Source organism: Pelophylax lessonae, assembly GCF_965119305.1.
Source record: "Pelophylax lessonae genome assembly, chromosome: 1".
Lineage (NCBI taxonomy): Eukaryota > Metazoa > Chordata > Amphibia > Anura > Ranidae > Pelophylax > Pelophylax lessonae.
Window position 1 is genome coordinate 186,121,028 of NC_138768.1, and position 17,364 is coordinate 186,138,391.

At 43.4% G+C, this 17,364-nt stretch overlaps 1 protein-coding gene across 1 annotated transcript in view; it reads right to left on the bottom strand.

Annotated features, from left to right (window-relative positions):
• Window positions 1–17,142, bottom strand: part of CDO1 (cysteine dioxygenase type 1) — a 45,128-nt gene extending 27,986 nt beyond the window's left edge. The window contains exon 1 of the mRNA XM_082243015.1: window positions 16,929–17,142. Within this exon, the coding sequence (XP_082099141.1) occupies window positions 16,929–17,098 (170 nt within the window). The 5' untranslated portion in view covers window positions 17,099–17,142. The remainder of the gene's footprint in view (window positions 1–16,928) is intronic.
• Between the last annotated feature and the right edge of the window lie 222 nt (window positions 17,143–17,364).

Here is a 17,364-nt window from a genome sequence, read left to right on the forward strand (position 1 = left end):
CTACTCTGTATTCGGTCAAATCCAAGAGGTCGGTTTACTTCTTTGTGAACAATGAACCCATTTAACAAAGCCAGAGGGTCAGTGTTCTAATTGCAGCTACCAAGGTTGTTGCCTGGATAAAAACAGAACACCCCCCCCCCCCCCTACATATTCTTGTACCAGAGAGACTGAACACATTTTTTTAACAAAGAAATCACAATGTGAAAATTTCTCTTTATTATTTATTCTATCAGACTAACACTTAGATTAGACATCGCTTCTCAAGTGCAGCATCAAAAGATTTTTCGGAACTTGAATAAATATTAAAGCTGTATTAAACCCAAACATTATACTGCAGCTTAATGTAATGGCTGCATTGGTTTTCTTTTTTAGGCTTTCATTTCACCTGGTAATCTAGCCAGTAAGTCTCCAGTTTTTTAAAAGAACAAGCTCTCTTGCAGATGTGGTAGGGTTAGAGGTTGGAGACAAACTGTTTACCACTGACAGGGGTGCTTACACTGATCAGATTTATATAAAACATTTATCCCAAAAAGGGAACATAAATGAATGTAACTGCTAATAAAGTGTGAGCTGGAGCTTGGCTTCAATTTGTTAGTGTATCAAAAACTGCTAGCAGATCTAATATTACCATACCCCAGACTGACAGTGCTGCTGTCTGCAGTGCCTCCTGTTCTTCATCCAGAGTGGGGGCTCTATAATACAAGGTGTATGTTACTGGCTGGATCACCAGATGAAAACAGAGCAGAGGGGCTAAATATAAAAATAATGCAGGCACCACATCCAAGGATTGGAAAGCTACAGTATTAATTTTGTTTTGGGGTTTAATACCACGTACACAAGCTAGTTACAGTCAATCTATTTTTTCCAAAATGTACCCCAGCCCTATTCCGATTTCAAACTAAAACACTTTCTGAATGGGACTACACTTAGTCCAAGGAGCAGAGCCATGTGTAAAGCTATAAACCATAGGAAAAAAACAATTAAAATGCATGCTTTCTTTAATACTTTGAGATATTTCCTATGCTAAATTTAAAATTCTTTTTAATATACACATAGTTCAAGCAGCTGGAAAAGTTGAATACTATTCTAAAGCCTTGTACACATGAGGAGAATATCAGTCAAATGATCTGGTGTGTTTTTCTTTTTTGCATGCTAGTTTCACTTTAAAAACCAAATAGATGTTAAAGTTACGAACATTTTCAATACAACAGACTACAACTTCAGAAGTGATGTAATGGGTTAGATTGTAGGCTTCCGTTTCCGACCATGTGTGGTCTTGGCCTTTAAATTTTCTGGAAAACTGTACTGATTAAAAAATTCGCACTGTTCAGTTTATTTTGTTTTCGTACGATTGCTCTGAAAGGGGTAGTTTTCATCCAATTTTCTGATTGCGTGTACTAGACTAAAGCCGAGTACACATGGGCTGACCTGGCCAACATTCAGCCTGTGTATATTTTGGTCTGTCCAACAGAAGATGGTCGTTTGCCCAGTATTGTTCTCCCGAAGGGGGTCCATGACAGTCCCTAACAGCTCTGGCCACCACTAATTATGATGGTTTCCAATCATTTGATTACCATGACCTCTAAACAGGGTAAAGGAGGACAAGCATTTTGCTCAACTGGTTAACTTCAGTTGTGCTTGTGCTCAATTTTTGTATCGGACCTGCTATTTTCTCTGCATAAATACCAAACTTGAGACTCCATTGCAGTTGTCCCTGGCTAGCTGACTGCCAATGCGGCTCTCCAGTTATCTGACCTTGGTTTTCTCTTTGATAACATACCTTAGCCGCTTGCTCAGGCTCTGGCTTATGACCAGACACAAAAAACTAAGCTGCTTACACGTACGTGGCTTATGACAGTAAAATGGGACCTGGTTCGTATGGACTTGTAAAACCAGAATCCTGAGATGTTAGAGATAGAATGCCAAGGGAAGGTTTGTGAGAGCAATAAGTAGAAGATTTAAGAAATTAGGAAGATTTCTAAAAAGAACAAGGGCTCTGCTCTACGTAGGCAAAAGTGTTTGTTGAAAGTTAAGGGGGGGGGGGGGTCATATAATGTGAAAAGGAGTAAAAAGGCTGACGATGTAGTCTCCGGGAGACCAAAGTAGCTAAAAACTTCATTATGCATGACTGAGAGGTGACACTACCCATCTTTGGATTAATACTGGTGGGATAGCATAAAAAAGGGGACTGACTTACATACAGGAGCATGGACAAAAAGAGACCTTTACTCCTGTATACCTTGATAAGGTGATGTTTTAACGTACTAAATAAAGCTGAATGCCAGGTAAACAGCTAAATACAACATGCAAAAATGCTTCAAGAAAATGGTCAGAGACCTGCTATAGGGGTGTTGGGGACTAGGGACATGCTTCAGGAGACAGGCCTACTAGAGATCACCACTATTACAGCCTCACATGGGCTTCACTGGCCCATGTATGTACCTAGATGAGATAAACACAAACCTCTGTCTGCAGGCACCTTGAGGGACACAGTTTAGGTACCAGAAAGCTAATCAATAGAGCCTGGTCACTGCCCTGCCTCAGCTTGTGATTGTTGCTGCTCCTCCCCTGTCCAGACTGATGAGGTCATCTCTCTGCTCTATCCTCCCTCTCAGTATGCTCCTTGTCAGCACTTGCTCATGCAGCAGAGCCTGATTGGCCCTTAGTGCTGCTCCTCCCTCTTCCAATCTGAGTGCTGCTGTAGATGGGATTATAAGAAGCTAAAGTGACGTCAAATTTCTGTATGTATGCATGCATGTTAGTTGCAGTCGTTTTTAACATATAGAGAATTGCATTAATTGGTGTTTTTGTACATCTACCTGGAGTTCAGCCAAAGTACAATAGGGAAAGATATATTAGTTGTTTAACATATCATTTACGATGAGGTGACAGATACCTCTGCAGTTTGTCTTCACACATTCTTGTATTTAATCTGTACAGTTTTTACCTGCTTGAGAACTTTGGCCTACATCCAGATACTCAGTGCGTCAGACACTTCTGTCTTGCACACTGCACATACAAACCTCAGGTGCCACTGCAATTGTAAGAATTTTTCTCCATGCCAATTGTTTACCCCAGGGAACATTACATTAGAACATCTAATATTTGTCTACACAAAAGTAAAAGTCTTATTTGAACATTATTGGCCAGCATAACTACTTGTATTTAAAGCATGCTAAAGAGTGTAATGCTTTGCCATAGCTTTTGCCAAGGACAAAGTCTAAACATTTGAAAAAAAAAAAAAAAAAAAAAAAAAAAAAAAAAGGGCCAAAGGAGGCCTGTGCCATGGGAAAAACAAAGGACACCATTGCGGATCTTCTTGCAAGTGGCTTGTTCCAACAAAATTGAATATGCATGTAGCAAGCAAATTCTCAGAGATCAGATCTGATTTGCCACTTGTTCCAGGTCATGGACTCAAGAAGAATTGGATCATTAATTATGACATCAAGGCAATCATTTTTTTTGTAGAAGAGCTGTGCAATGGCAGGTTACATAACAAGGTTATTTTACAGCTAACCAAGGGTACCCATATAGATAATAGTGACAGTTTGCCATCGCCCATGCATAGGTACAGTATAAACTGATGTTTGCCTAATAAGACAGATCAGAGCAGGCTAGGACTATGTTGCGATTTGCCTGGAGAAAAAGGGAGCTCTACTTTTGCGTAAACGATCAGATTTGAAAAATGTGGAAGATTGCCTTTATGAAAAAAGGGTTGTAGAATGGCTTGTCCTGGGACCAATCCTGTTTAATTTATTCATAAATGATCTAGAGGAGGGGATATCTAGTACAATCTCAGTATTTGCGGATGATACTAAACTAAGCATGCCAATATCTTCTATGCAGGATGTGGAAACCTTACAAGCGGACCTGAACAAAATAACGGGGTGGGCAACTACATGGCAGATGAGGTTTAATGTTGATAAATGTAAAGTAATGTACTTGGGGGCCAGAAACCAGAAAGCAAGCTACTCACTAGGGGGGGAACCTCTGGGTGAGTCTAGGATGGAAAAGGACCTGGGGGTACTGGTAGACAACAGGCTTGGCAGTGGCATGCAATGCCAAGCCGCTGCAAGCAAAGCCAACAGAATACTGGGTTGTATAAAAAAGGGGATTCACTCCAGAAATAAAGAGATTATTCTCCCGCTCTACAAGACTCTGGTCCGGCCACATCTGGAGTATGCTGTCCAGTTCTGGGCACCGGTCCTCAGGAAGGATGTGCTGGAATTGGAGAAAGAGTCCAGAGAAGGGCAACAAAAAATAATTAGGGGAATGGAGGACATCAGCTATGAGGAAAGACTACAAACACTGAACTTATTCTCTCTGGAGAAGAGACGATTAACGGGGGGATATGATATCAATGTACAAATACTGTACTGGCGACCCTAGCATAAGGAACAAACTATTCAGAGAAAGGAGATACAATAAAACACGTGGCCACTCACTAAAACTAGAGGAAAGGTGGTTTAACCTTAAAATGCGTAAGGGGTTCTTCACTGTAAGAGCGGTAAGGATGTGGAATTCTCTTCCACAAGCAGTGGTATCAGCAGGGAGCATTGATAGTTTCAAAAAACTATTAGATGGGCACCTTAGAGACCACAACATACAGGGGTATACAATGTACGGTTAAAAGCAAACACACACACACACACACACACACACACACACACACACCATAGGTTGAACTGGATGGACTGATGTCTTTTTTCAACCTCACTAACTATGGCTTTAATCCTGGTCATTTATTTCCCAAATTTGGTAACCAATCAGGTTCTAACTTCCAACTTAATTCAGTTAAGCTTTGACAAAAAACCTTGAAGCCGATTGGTTTCTACGAACAGCTACACCAGATTTTGTACTCTGCAGTTTTAGTAAATCAACTCCATAATATCTGCAAAGACATTCAACCGACTAATGGCCAACCCACACATTCAGTGCGGTGACTGGCATTTTTCCACTTTAGAAGAAAGCCAGTCTCCGCTAGGACTCACTGAAAACAATTGTTTTCTGCACTTCACACTGCTGCCCCATGGTGCTTAACTGGTTAAAAGCTATTTCAGTAAGAGGAAGGAGCTACTGAGCAAGAAGAGTCTACTGGACTAAGTCAGGTAGCACTGCACTGTGGGAACTTTAGTCCAGAGGAAAGAAAGACTTGACTGTAGTCAAGAGCTTTTGGCCTGCATTTCCCCCAGAGGTGGCCAGGAGGAAGGGAAAGAGCTGCATTTTCTCAGGCTGTAGAGGAGCAGCTTGGGATTACACTGTCTAGTGCAGCCTTTTGCAACCAGGGTGCCTTGATAAAATGCCTAAAAATTGCCCCAAAATGGTCAGTAATTCAGCAGATGGATCAGCCTGCCTTTTTTTTGTTACACAATGCCACAGGTTTTTATTGTGTACCATTACAACCTTGGGCACCATATGGGCCAGCTGCCTTCTTCCTAAAAGCCGCTGATGTCATAGGTCAGTGTTTTTCAACCAGGGTGCCATGGCAACAGCCCAGTCTGAGCTGAATGCCATATGAACATCTGTGCACAGAGAGGAGAGAGAAAGCACAGCCCGCACCTCCTCCTGGCCCTCTCCTGCCATCTCTACTCTACTATTGCCAGCAAAACAAAGCTGCCCACCCATCTCCTACAGTACCAACAGATGACATCATTGGTTGCCAAGGATATGTCAGGCAGTCCGCACAGCTTTGTTTTGCCCGCAATAGTACAGATAACAGAGGGGAATGTTTTTTTTTTTTTTTTTGGGGGGGGGGGGGTTCTGGTAGAAAGAGGGGGGTGTATTTCCTGGTACTAATTCACAGCAAAGTTACCACTTTCATACCGGACTATTTCTGGCACTCTGCTCCTACATGTAAAAATCATAATTTTTTGCTAGAAAATTACTCAGAACCCCCCAAACTTTTTTTTTCTTTTTTAGCAGAGGAATAAAATGGTGGTCATTGCAACTTTTTATGTCACACGGTATTTGCGCAGAAAGGTTTCAGTTTTTTTGGAAAGAAATCAGTTTTATGAAAAAACACCCCACATTAAAAAGTTACCAATTTTTTTTGTATAATGTGAAAGATGTTAGGGCGACTAAATAGATACCCCAACATGTCATGCTTTAAAATTGCACACACTTGTGGAATGACGCCATACTTCGGTATTTAAAAATCTCCATAGGCAACGTTTAAAAATTTGTTACAGTTTACCAGTTTAGAGAGGAGTTCTTGGGCTAGAATTGTTGCTCTTGTTTCAACGTTCGCGGTGCTACCTCATATGTATAGTGAACGCCGTTTACATATGTGGCTGCGACGTAGGTATGCGTTCACTTCTGCGTGCGAGCACTTTCAATTTTTTTTTTTTTTATTGTTTATTTTAATTTTACACTTTCCCTTTCATTTTTTTTTTTCACCACTTTTATTCCTATTACATGGAATGGAAACATCCCTTGTAATAGGACTAGTTCTTCACAGGTCCTCTTTATGGAGATATCTGGGGTCAAGAAGACCCCAGATCTCTCCCTACAGGCTGAAAAAAAAAAAAAAAAACACACAATTCCAGCCGAGATCATAGCAGTATTGACAACTGCCAGGCATGACGTCATAACATCGCTCCTGGGCCTCCGAGAGTCAGAAACTGCCGGGGGCCACCTGGTCCTCGGCAGTCTCAATGGTGTACTTCTGCCCCCGGCGGATTCCTTTTCCGGCTTCCTGATCACACAGGTGAGCGCGGGAGGGGTTGGGGTGTCCCGTCCAGCTGCCTGTAAGAACGATCAAGCAGCTGAACAGCCTCTAGGATTGTTTTTATGGTGTTCTTAAGGTGCAGGGAATCGCCAGCTGGAAAAAAAAAATAAGGATATCTGAATGATGCCCGCAGCTGCAGGCATCATTCAGATATCCCCACTTAACCACTTGAGCTCCCCCGCCGCAGTTTTACTGCAGCAGCCAGCCGCTCCTGGGCAAAGCGACGTTACAAAGTACTACGTCGCTCGCTCAGGAGACTCTAGGGGGTGAGCGCGTGCCGCCGGAGGCGTGCTCCCACCCCCCCTCATTAGCTGGGGAGCCAGTGCATGTGACCGGTGGCTCAGATGGCCGCCGGCCACTCACGATCTCCCGCAGCCGAGAGAGAAAGACAGACGGCTGATGTAAACAGTCGTCTGTCATTCTCCCTAAAGTGATCACAGAGGCTATGTGATCCTGCTGTATAGGATCGCATGTCTCTGTGATTACATCACAAGCCACGTCCCCTGAGTTAGAATCACACCCCTAGGGACACATTTAACCCACTGATCACCAGTAATGTTAACCCTTTCCCTGCCGGTGTCATTTTTACAGTAACAGTGCATATTTTTAGCACTGATTACTGTAGTAATGTCACTGGTACCCCCAAAAGTGCCAAAAAAATGTCAGTTAGGGGTCTAATCTGTCCGCAGCAATGTCGCAGTCCCCCAAAAAAAAAACACCCACACACGCAGATCGCCGCCATTGCTAGTAAAAAAAAAAAAAAAAAAAAAAAAATTAAAAAAAAAAAATGACATAAATAAATCTTTCCCGTAGTTAGTAAACGCAATAACTTTTGCGCAAATCAATCAAAATATGCTTATTGAGATTTTTTTTTTTTTTGTAACCAAAAACATGTAGCAGAAAACAAATTGGCCTAAAATGTTTAAATTTTGATTTTTACATTATTTTTTTTGGAGAATTTCATATAAAAGAATGTGAAAAATATTGTAATTTTCTCAAAATTGTCGCTCTTTTTTGTCTATAGCAAAAAAAAAAAAAAAAAAAAAAAAAAAAAAATTATATAAATAAATTTCGCACAGGTGATCAAATACCACCAAAAGAAAGCTCCATTTGTGGGGGGGGGGGGGGGGGGGAAGGATGTCAATTTTGTTTGGGTACAGCGTTGCACGACTGCGCAATTGTCCGTTAAAGTAATGCAGTGCCGAATCGCAAAATAGGGCCTGGTCATTGAGCAGCCAAATCCTCCGGGGCTTAAATGGTTAAAGCCCTGGGCATCATATGACATCCAGCGGTAAGGAAGTGGTCATTAACCGATCGCTCACTCGAGCTCTACTGCGGCAAAGTGGTTAGTTATTGTCCAGCGACGTAGGCCTACGTCGCTGGACTCCTCCCCTTGTGGGCGGTGCTCATGCGCCGCCGGAGGCTCGCTCCCGCTGTATTCATTCACAGCGGGAGTCGGGCCAGGGGAGGAGCGGCGGCGATCACCGCTGCTCTTCCCAGATCGATGGGGAATCGAGTCTGGAGATCCGCCCGCTTGTGTAAACAGAGCGGGCGGAAGTGACAGGCAGGGTCAGATTGCAGGGTTCAGCATAGCTGAACATGCGATCTGTCCTTGTGTCACTCAGTCACCTCCCCCCACACGTTAGTAAGCACCAGGCATAGATTAACCCCTCCCTCTCCAATAAAATTAACCCCTTCCCTGCCAGTGTCATTTTTACAGCACTGATTACTGTAGTAATGTCACTGGTACCCCCAAAAGTGTCAGTCAAGGGTCCGATACGTCTGCCACAATCCCGCAAAAAAAAAAAAAAAAATAAACACACACACACACCAAAAATGACAGAAATCTTTCCTTAGTTAGTAAACCCAATAACTTTTGCGCAAACCAATCAAAATACGCTTATTGTGATTTTTTTTTACCAAACATAGGTAGCAGAACACAAATTGGCCAAAGATAAAAAAAAAAAAAAAAAAAAAAAAAATTTAGATTTTTACATTTTTTTGGGGGGGAATTTCATATAAAAAAAAAAAGTGAAAAATGGTTATTTTTTCAAAATTTACGCTCTTTTTTTTGTTTATAGCGCAAAAAGTAAGTAAATCGCACAGGTGATCAAATACCACCAAAAGAAAGCTCTGTTTGTGGGGAAAAAATAAGGACGTAAAATTTCGGGTACGGCGTCGCACGACCGCGCAATTGTCAGTTAAAGTCGCACAGTGCCGAATCGCAAAAAGTGGCTCAGACGTAAGACAGCAAAATCCTGCGGTGGTAAAGTGGTTAAAAAAGCTAGCTACACTTGTGTTCCTATACAGTAAGTGCTTGCAGTAACTTCACTCAACCAAGTATGTCCAGAGGAGGCCTGAGGTTGTTCGTGGAGTCAGGGAGCAGAACAGAGAACCCAAATGACCAATTGGCTCCATCAGGGAAAGTGGATTTCTTCTTTTGGAAAAGCACATCTTTCACATCACTGCAAACCCTTATTAATGGAAGGCTGTCCTGAGGACTGCCATTGCTGACTACAAGCTCTAGTTGCCTGGCTGCCTCTGCAGCAATGCTTTCTGAATCCCTGACCCAAGGTAAGCATGAATGGAGTGAAAACCTGAACTCTTCTCTGCAGACTCTTCCAGTGCAGTGGTGCAATTCATTGAAGCCACCGTTAGCCCGATAGCCAGTACTTTGAATGAAGCCAGTACTTAATAACAGTTTACATACTTCTCTCAGGACTAGTTCATGTTAAAGAAATACAGCCATTTCTAGGATTTCCCCTATTATAAAGCTTTCATAGCCAAACATTTTGCATTTTTTTTTTTCCCTTGGGGAAAATGCCAGAACAGCAAGATTCATTTTGGCCATGTGTGAAATCTTAGAAGCACACTCCAGGATTTGCAGCTCTATTGAACTCTATCTGGTTGAAACCGCTTTTTTCCCACAGCTGTAACAGATCCTCCATGTGTAGGCATGTCCGGTCAAAGATTGCTCTGTAATGAATTGTAGCTACCTGCTTGAAGCCAGACACATCAATGGACATTGCTCTGGAATAACAATCACTGCATACTTACAGTAGCAAATGTTCCCTCTGGCATTTATTTATTTAGCTTACAGATTGAAATACAGGTTTTCTGGATGAGGTGCAATCCAAATGACTCTTTATTAAGACTCCAGGTCATTGACACGTGTAATTTCTTCCCTGAGATCAGTCATCCAGGAGGTGTAAATCAAAATTTACGTCCTTTTTTCCCATAAATTGAGCTCTCTTTTGGTGGTATTTGATCACCTGTGCGATTTTTTTTTTGGCGCTATACCCACAAAAAAGCGACAATTTTGAAAAAAAAAAAAAATTATATATATATATATATATATATATATATATATATATATATATATATATATATATATATATAAATAATTTTTAAAAAACAATTTAACATTTTAGGCCAATTTGTTTTCAGTTACATTTTTTTTTTTTAACCAAAAATATTGCAATAAGCGTATTTTGATTGGTTTGCGCAAAAGTTATTGCGTCTACTAACTACAGGAAAGATTAGGTAATTTTTTTTTCTTTTTACACTAGTAATGGCGGCGATCTGCGTTTTTTTGCAGGACTGCGACAGACAGATCGGACCCCTGACTGACATTTGACACTTGGGGGGGGGGGGGGGAACGGACCAGTGACATTACTACAGTAATCAGTGCTAAAAATATGCACTGTTACTGTAATAACCCCTTCCCTGCCAGTGTCATTAACATTGTGAATGATCAAGGGGTTAAATGTGAGCCTAGGGGAGTGATTCTAACTCTGGGGGGGGGGGGGCATGGCTTGTGGAATGATCACAGAGACCCATGTTCCTATATACTGTAGAAGGATCACAGGGGCTCTATGATCATTCCAGGGAGAAGAACGGCCAGCTGCGTTTACAGCAGCTGACCGTTCTCGCTCAGCGGGGGAACGATTGTGGGTGTCAGAAGGCAATCGGTGCCGCCTGCCCGTTGGTGAGCGGCGGTGGGAGCGCGCCACCGGTGGCGCACGCTTGCCCCCTAGCCTCCTGCCCGTGACTGCTGTACAGTTACAGCAATTCGCACAGGAACGGCTGCCTGCCGCAGTACATCTGCGGCGGGCAGTCGTGAAGAGGTTAATAAGGACAGGTTTTAAATGTACTTACAAACTTATTGAATAGATAACGCTCTTTAACCACTTCCCACCTGGCCAATAGCTAAAGGACGGCTGTGCAGTGGCTTTCCTGTTCTGACTGGACTTCAAATGACGTCTATCAACAAGCCACTCGAGTGCGCCCCAAGAAGTGCAGTGATCAGTGGCGCGTTGTGTGTCGCGCAGATGTGCCGCATCTCCAATCATGGTAAAGAGCTTATGACGTGTGCTATTTACCATGTGATCAGCTGTGTCCAATCACAGCTGATCACAGTGTAAAGTTGTAATGCTGGTCATCTGCATTTCTCTATTCATGCTGACAGTGTGTGAATAGAAGAGAGCCAATAAGCGGCTTTCTTATTGCACTGATTATCAGTGCAGCCCCATCAGCGATGCCCACCAGTGATTCCAATCAGTGCCCATCTATCAGCACCCATCAATGCTGCATATTGGTGCCTCCTCAGTGAATGAGAAAAACGTACTTATTTATAAATTATTATAACAGAAACAAAAGGATAAAAAAACAAAAAAACATATTTCAAACTTTTCGATCCTATCATTTGTTTAGCAAAAAATAAACTCAGTGGTGATTAAATACCACCAAAACAAAGCTCGGTCTCAAAAAAAAAAAAAAAAAAAAATGTTTGGCTACCGTGTTGCACGACTGCGCAATTGTCAAAGTGTGACAAACCGATCTATACTCCCGACAAAAAAGTAAGGCAGTCTTTTTCCGCCATCACTTTTCTAGGTTTCTACCTCCCCGAATTGTGTAAACTAAGCCCATTATTCTTCCCTGCACTTCAATTGCTCCACTGGAGTTACACACAATACCCAGTGCTTTCTTTTGTGGCATGATGCACTCTCCTCCTCCCTTCCGTTTGAATGAGTACTCATTCACCAAAAAAAAAAAAAAATTAGACAGTAGGCAGTTTTTGAAAAGTCTTTTATTTAAAAAACAAATGTCCCCTGAGTGCCGGTTCACACTAGGGCGACCTGTGAGGCGACCTGGTGGCCTCACAGGTCGCCTCCCATAGGGAAGCTGCGGACCCGTTCTAATAGGAGCGACACAAGTCGCTCCGACCTAGAAAAAGGGTCCGGAGCTTCTTTGGGGCGACCAGGAGGCGACCGCCATAGACTTCAATGTTATGAAGTCCGTGGCGGCCGCTCCGAGGTCGCGGCACGCACCGTGATCTCGGAGGTCGCCCCTGCATGTAGCGTCGCGGTAATGTGAACCGGCGCTTAGACCCCGTTCACATTGCCGCGATCCAACTTTGGGGGGCGACCTCCGAGGTAGCGGTGCGAGCCGCGACCTCGGAGCGGCCGCCACGGACTTCATAACATTGAAGTCTATGGCGGTCGCCTCCGGGTCGCCCCAAAGAAGCTCCGGACCCTTTTTCTAATTCGGAGCGACTTGTGTCGCTCCTATTAGAACGGGTCCGCAGCTTCTCTATGGAAGGCGACCTACGGCGACCTGTGAGGCAACCAGGTCGCCTTAGTGTGAACGGGGACTAACGTAGATCTATCGTCAATCACGACGCCAGCCACCACCGCTGACCCGAAAAAAATAAAATAAATACAAAAACAAAAGCGGTCCGCTCCTGCTAGCCAGTTCTTAAATAACTAAGGGGTAGGGTCACCAGCTGACGTTACTGGGTGGCCCCTTCCCTTTGTGAGGTCGTCGGCCAGGGGACCGCATTTTTTGGTGCAGGTCTATTACATGCAAAACGCCATCTGCTGTGGGTAAACCAAGTCCCTGACCCTTTCCAAAAACGCACTGGCTGAGTAATGTTTAGATCTGAATGTGTACCATAGGAAACCATGTTAAATGGTCTGTAATAAGTTTCTGCAAACTGCATAGGTGTTAACCAGGATTGAAGATCGATTTGATGTGTAGTGAGTAATAGCAATCTGGTGTAAGATCCTATATGGAATTTACACATGTGCTTCTGAAGCAGGGGAGGACTGGGCCAGGGGGGCAATTGCCCCCTGGGCCGCTCTGATGTCCTGTTAAAAAGGCTGCACCGCTTCTGCCACAGACATGCCTAAAGGATTCCTGGTCCCCAAGTGCGGGTTGAAGACAAGGACCAAGCGCAGGCCTCCCTCCCCAGCATGGATGGTGTAAACTCTGTCTGAGCGGAGGCTGGTTCCATGCCCCACTGGAGACTCTTGTCCCCTGGCCAGCCCCAACCAAGCTGTCCAAGCTCCCCTCAAAGGCCCCCTGCTGGCCAGGTTGGGAACCTGGATTCAGCCAGTGAGAAGAGAGTACCTGGAGCAGGGCTTCAGCCTGGAATGGGGGGTCAGGGGGAGAATGGGAAGAGGGAGAGTGGGGGGGGGGGGGGGGTCACTGCACAATGGGCCTCTGGTTTTTACTTGCCCCCTGGGCCAAAGGTTGCCAGTCTGCCTCTGTTCTGAAGGAACAGAGTGAAATGCATTTTTTTTTTTTTTTTATTATGTACCCAAATTTTGCTCTATAAAACATTTGATATAGAAAAATTTAGTGTTTACATTCAAACAAAATGTAATACAGCAGGACACTCCCTGGGAACACATTATGAACTACTCCTTTGTAATCTAGAAAGTTCTGCTGTATTACAGTCTCTTCCTGGCTGCAGTATGTGGAGTAACTCAATCACCCAGAACAAGCATGCAGATTGAAGGGTGAGCGTGAAGTCTGAATTTATCATCTGCAAACTTGTTCAGTGTGCACACAATTCCTCTACTCTCCCCATTCAGAGTGTTTTTTTTTTTTGTTTTTTTTTTTTTTAAATGAGTTTGTATACACGTATTTCAGGTGTTTTTAGGCTTTAGTATTTCAGTTTTCACCAATTATAAACTAGTTGAAAAATAAATAGTTACCAGGGGGAGAGTCGAGGAATTGTGTGTCAAGTGTGGTTTCAGGTGCACCCACTGAAGTCTATCGGGTACCCCAAAGAAGCTCTTGTGTTTTTATTTTTAGCAACAATGCTCCGATGTGAACAGACACCATTATGCCACTATGCCACATGCACACTATTCTTTGTGACACTTTCGCCTGCAGAAGTTTAGCAACAGAAAAAAAAAAAAAAAAAAAAAAAAAACGCAGTAAAGAGCCGCATTTTTGCATGTGCATTCAAACATCTGGCATTTTTTGTATTCTATTGGCCAGAATAGTAATTTAAGAAAAATACACCTAGTGTTAACATGCATTTATGCACTTTGAGCATTTTATGCTCAAAAGGTCTTATTTTGAGAGCAACTTTTGTATTTTCTTCTTTTCTCTGTCTCTAAACTCCTATAGTGTGCATGAACACATGGGGGTCGATTTACTAAAGGCAAATAGACTGTGCACTTTGCAAAGTGCAGTTGTACCAGAGCTTAGTAAATTAGGTAAAGCTTCACTTTAGCAAAAATTACCCAATCACATGCAAGCATGCTAACTAAAGGGGCACTTTGAGTTTTTTTTTTCTCTGCCTCTAATGCCTGTAAAAGCAGCATTTTGTGAGCTCAAGTGTGCATGTACCCATAAAGTGGTTCTAAAGGCTGAATATTTTTTACCTTCACGCATTCTGTTACCTTCAGTGTGCAGCTCCCCCCTCAGCCCCCCCCCCCCCCCCGAATACCTACCTAAGCCTGATCGCAATCCAGCAATGTGCATGAGACCTTAGGCCCACACCTGCCGCTCTGTCGGCGGACTCTGTTTTTCTCAGCGGGGGATCAATCCGCCGATCCCCCGCTGAGCAGGCGGACGGCAGAGCCGTCAGGTCCCCACACTTCTCTATGGGGGAATCGGATGAGAACGGACCGCCTGTCCATTCTCATCCGATCGACGGATGAAAAATAGGGTTTCCACACGTCCAGATTTGACAGACAGGATCAGATTGGATGTCAGCGGACATGTCTCAGCTGACATCCGATGCCCCATAGAGATGCATTGGGCATCCATCCGGATCCGCTTGAAAAACTGACAGGTGGATCTGAATGGTCCGCAAGGGTGAAAGGGGCCTAAAGCCCCGTACACACGCACAGATCGTCGTCATACAAAATGTTCGTCTTTTCTCCCCGGGATGTCGGTGTCTGTTGAAAAGTGCAAAGACAGCACAAGGACAGCACAAGAATTTTGTCCGCAGACTTCAGCTGACTGCAGAAGTGATGTCATGTAATGGTTAACTTTCCCTGTGTTTTTTATTTTCTGAGCATGCCCAGTCTTGCAAATCTGCGGTCTGTCGGCTGATTTCTGTACTGACAGGCGAACAATCGTCCGTTCTGGTGTCCGCAGACAAAAATTTTCATGTTTGCAAGAAAGACTCTTGTCCGCGGATTGTGTGCAGACAGCTGTCGGAGGCACCATACTAACACGCGTACAATCAGCAGATCTTTCGTCCACCGACGTTTGTATGACGACGATCTGTGCGTGTGTACGGGGCTTAAGGCCCCTTTCACACTATCTGTCCGTTGGACGGATTCCATTTTTCTCAGCGGGGGGGGGGGGGGGGGGGGGATCAAGCCGCTGATCCCCCGCTGAGCAGCAGGAGGACAGCTGTGTCTTTGCGTTGTGTGCGGAGACACAGCTGTCAGTTCCCCATGCATCTCTATGGGGGAAATCGAATGGAACGGACCGTCTGTCCGTTCTCATCCGTTGGACAGATGGAAAATAGGGTTTCCATCCGTCCAGATTTGACGGATCGGATGTCAGCGGACATGTCTCCGCTGCCATCCGATGCCCCATAGGAATGCATGGGGGGGGGGGGGGGAAACCGTTCAGATCCGCCAAAAAAAAAAAAAAAAAAAAAAACGCGAACAGGCGGATCTGAACGGTCCGCCTGTATGAAAGGGGCATTAGGCTCTGCTCCCCCTCCCAATTGGCTGAGATGCAGCAGGAGCCAATCACAGCCAGTGAGGCAGAGGGTGGGGGCAGGGCTGAGGCATGCGCTCTGTGTCATATGGATGAAGAGAGTTGGCTTGGGGAAAAAAAAAAAAAAAAAAAAAAAAAAAAAATTTATATTATATATATATATATATATATATATATATATATATATATATATATATATATATATATATATAATAATTCAGCGCTGAAGTGCTTTGGGCGATGAGCTTCAAATCTCTGAATGGGTTCAAAGCGTTGAAGCCTTTAAATCACGATGATGGCCAGGCAACAGAGGTTTCAGAGTGAGAAGTTGGCAGTGAGACCCTTCACTTTTTTTGCTGTTGGGTTTTTATTAAAAGTTGGATGATAGAAGGAAAAAAAACTTTCCATCCAAAGAAAACAAAAATAGGTGTACCTGAAATAATGAAAAACAAAAAGCGAAGACAAATAAAATCAGGCTGGATCTGGATGAGCAAAGTGCTCAGGCATGCATCGCTGCAAGGCTGATCTGCCAACAGCTGTGTCAAAATCCGTGATGTGCGATTGGCTGGCCCGCACACACCCCCTGCACTCCCCGAGATCGATCTGCGTGGCATCTATACAGACTGCACTGGATCACCAAGGGCTTTGCTACAAGCTCTGCTCTCCTGCTACATAGAAACAAATAACAAAACAACAATAACTAGCAACCCCTTGTTTAAATAAAATAAATAATAACCCATAGATTGAGCAAATAAGAAGAGTATTAATAATACAAATAATCACCAATTAGTAATTAGAGGCTCCTAGCTTTCTAAAACTATTGGGGATGACAATTATTTCATGAAACTCGACTAATGAACTCGTTATACAATAAATCCTTGCAACTGAAAGATTCTATAGAACAGGATCCGCAGCCACTACAAGTCCCTCTATTCCCCTCAGTAGTCACAGTGCAGGATGCCAGCTTCCTCTGGATGTGGCTGGCATCACCAACTCCCAGACACATGCAGCTGCAAGAAAATACATTCTAAGGACTTACATTGCTCTAGCACTGGTCAGCTCTACAAAAAAAAAAAAAAAAAAAAAAAAAAACCACACACAACTTATTTCACTCTAGAACATTGTCACCAATTGATAGATGAATCCATGTCACTTTTAGGTAATTCATTTTATCATAAACAATGCTAAAGTGTAAAAAAGAAAACAGTAATAGCCAGTAGAGTACCTGTATGGGTCAAACTTGGCAAACTTCATCCATTCTAGTGGATTGCTCTCATAGGACTCCACTATATTCTGAACTTCTTCTATATTCACTTTATCACTGGAGAAGATCTGGTGCAGGATCTGGATCAGCTCCTCCAATGTCTGTGGCTTCAATACTTCTGTGTGATCCATACTACAAAGCTGGAACTGAGATGTCTGCTAGCAGATAACTCACACAAACAACTGTGCAGAAGTGCAGCCTTTTTTTTCTCTATTTAAGCTGGCCAAACTTGCAGTGGGATGTACCAAGTTTGCTAGGGGAGGTAGGAAAGATAAGTGTAGTGTTTGTTACACATTCTGTGCCTCTGTTATGTTGTTTTTACATTACATGCAGCTTAATCTGCACTCAATTATCCTTGAACTGATAAAACAGACAATTCCTTAGTTTCCTATCAGTG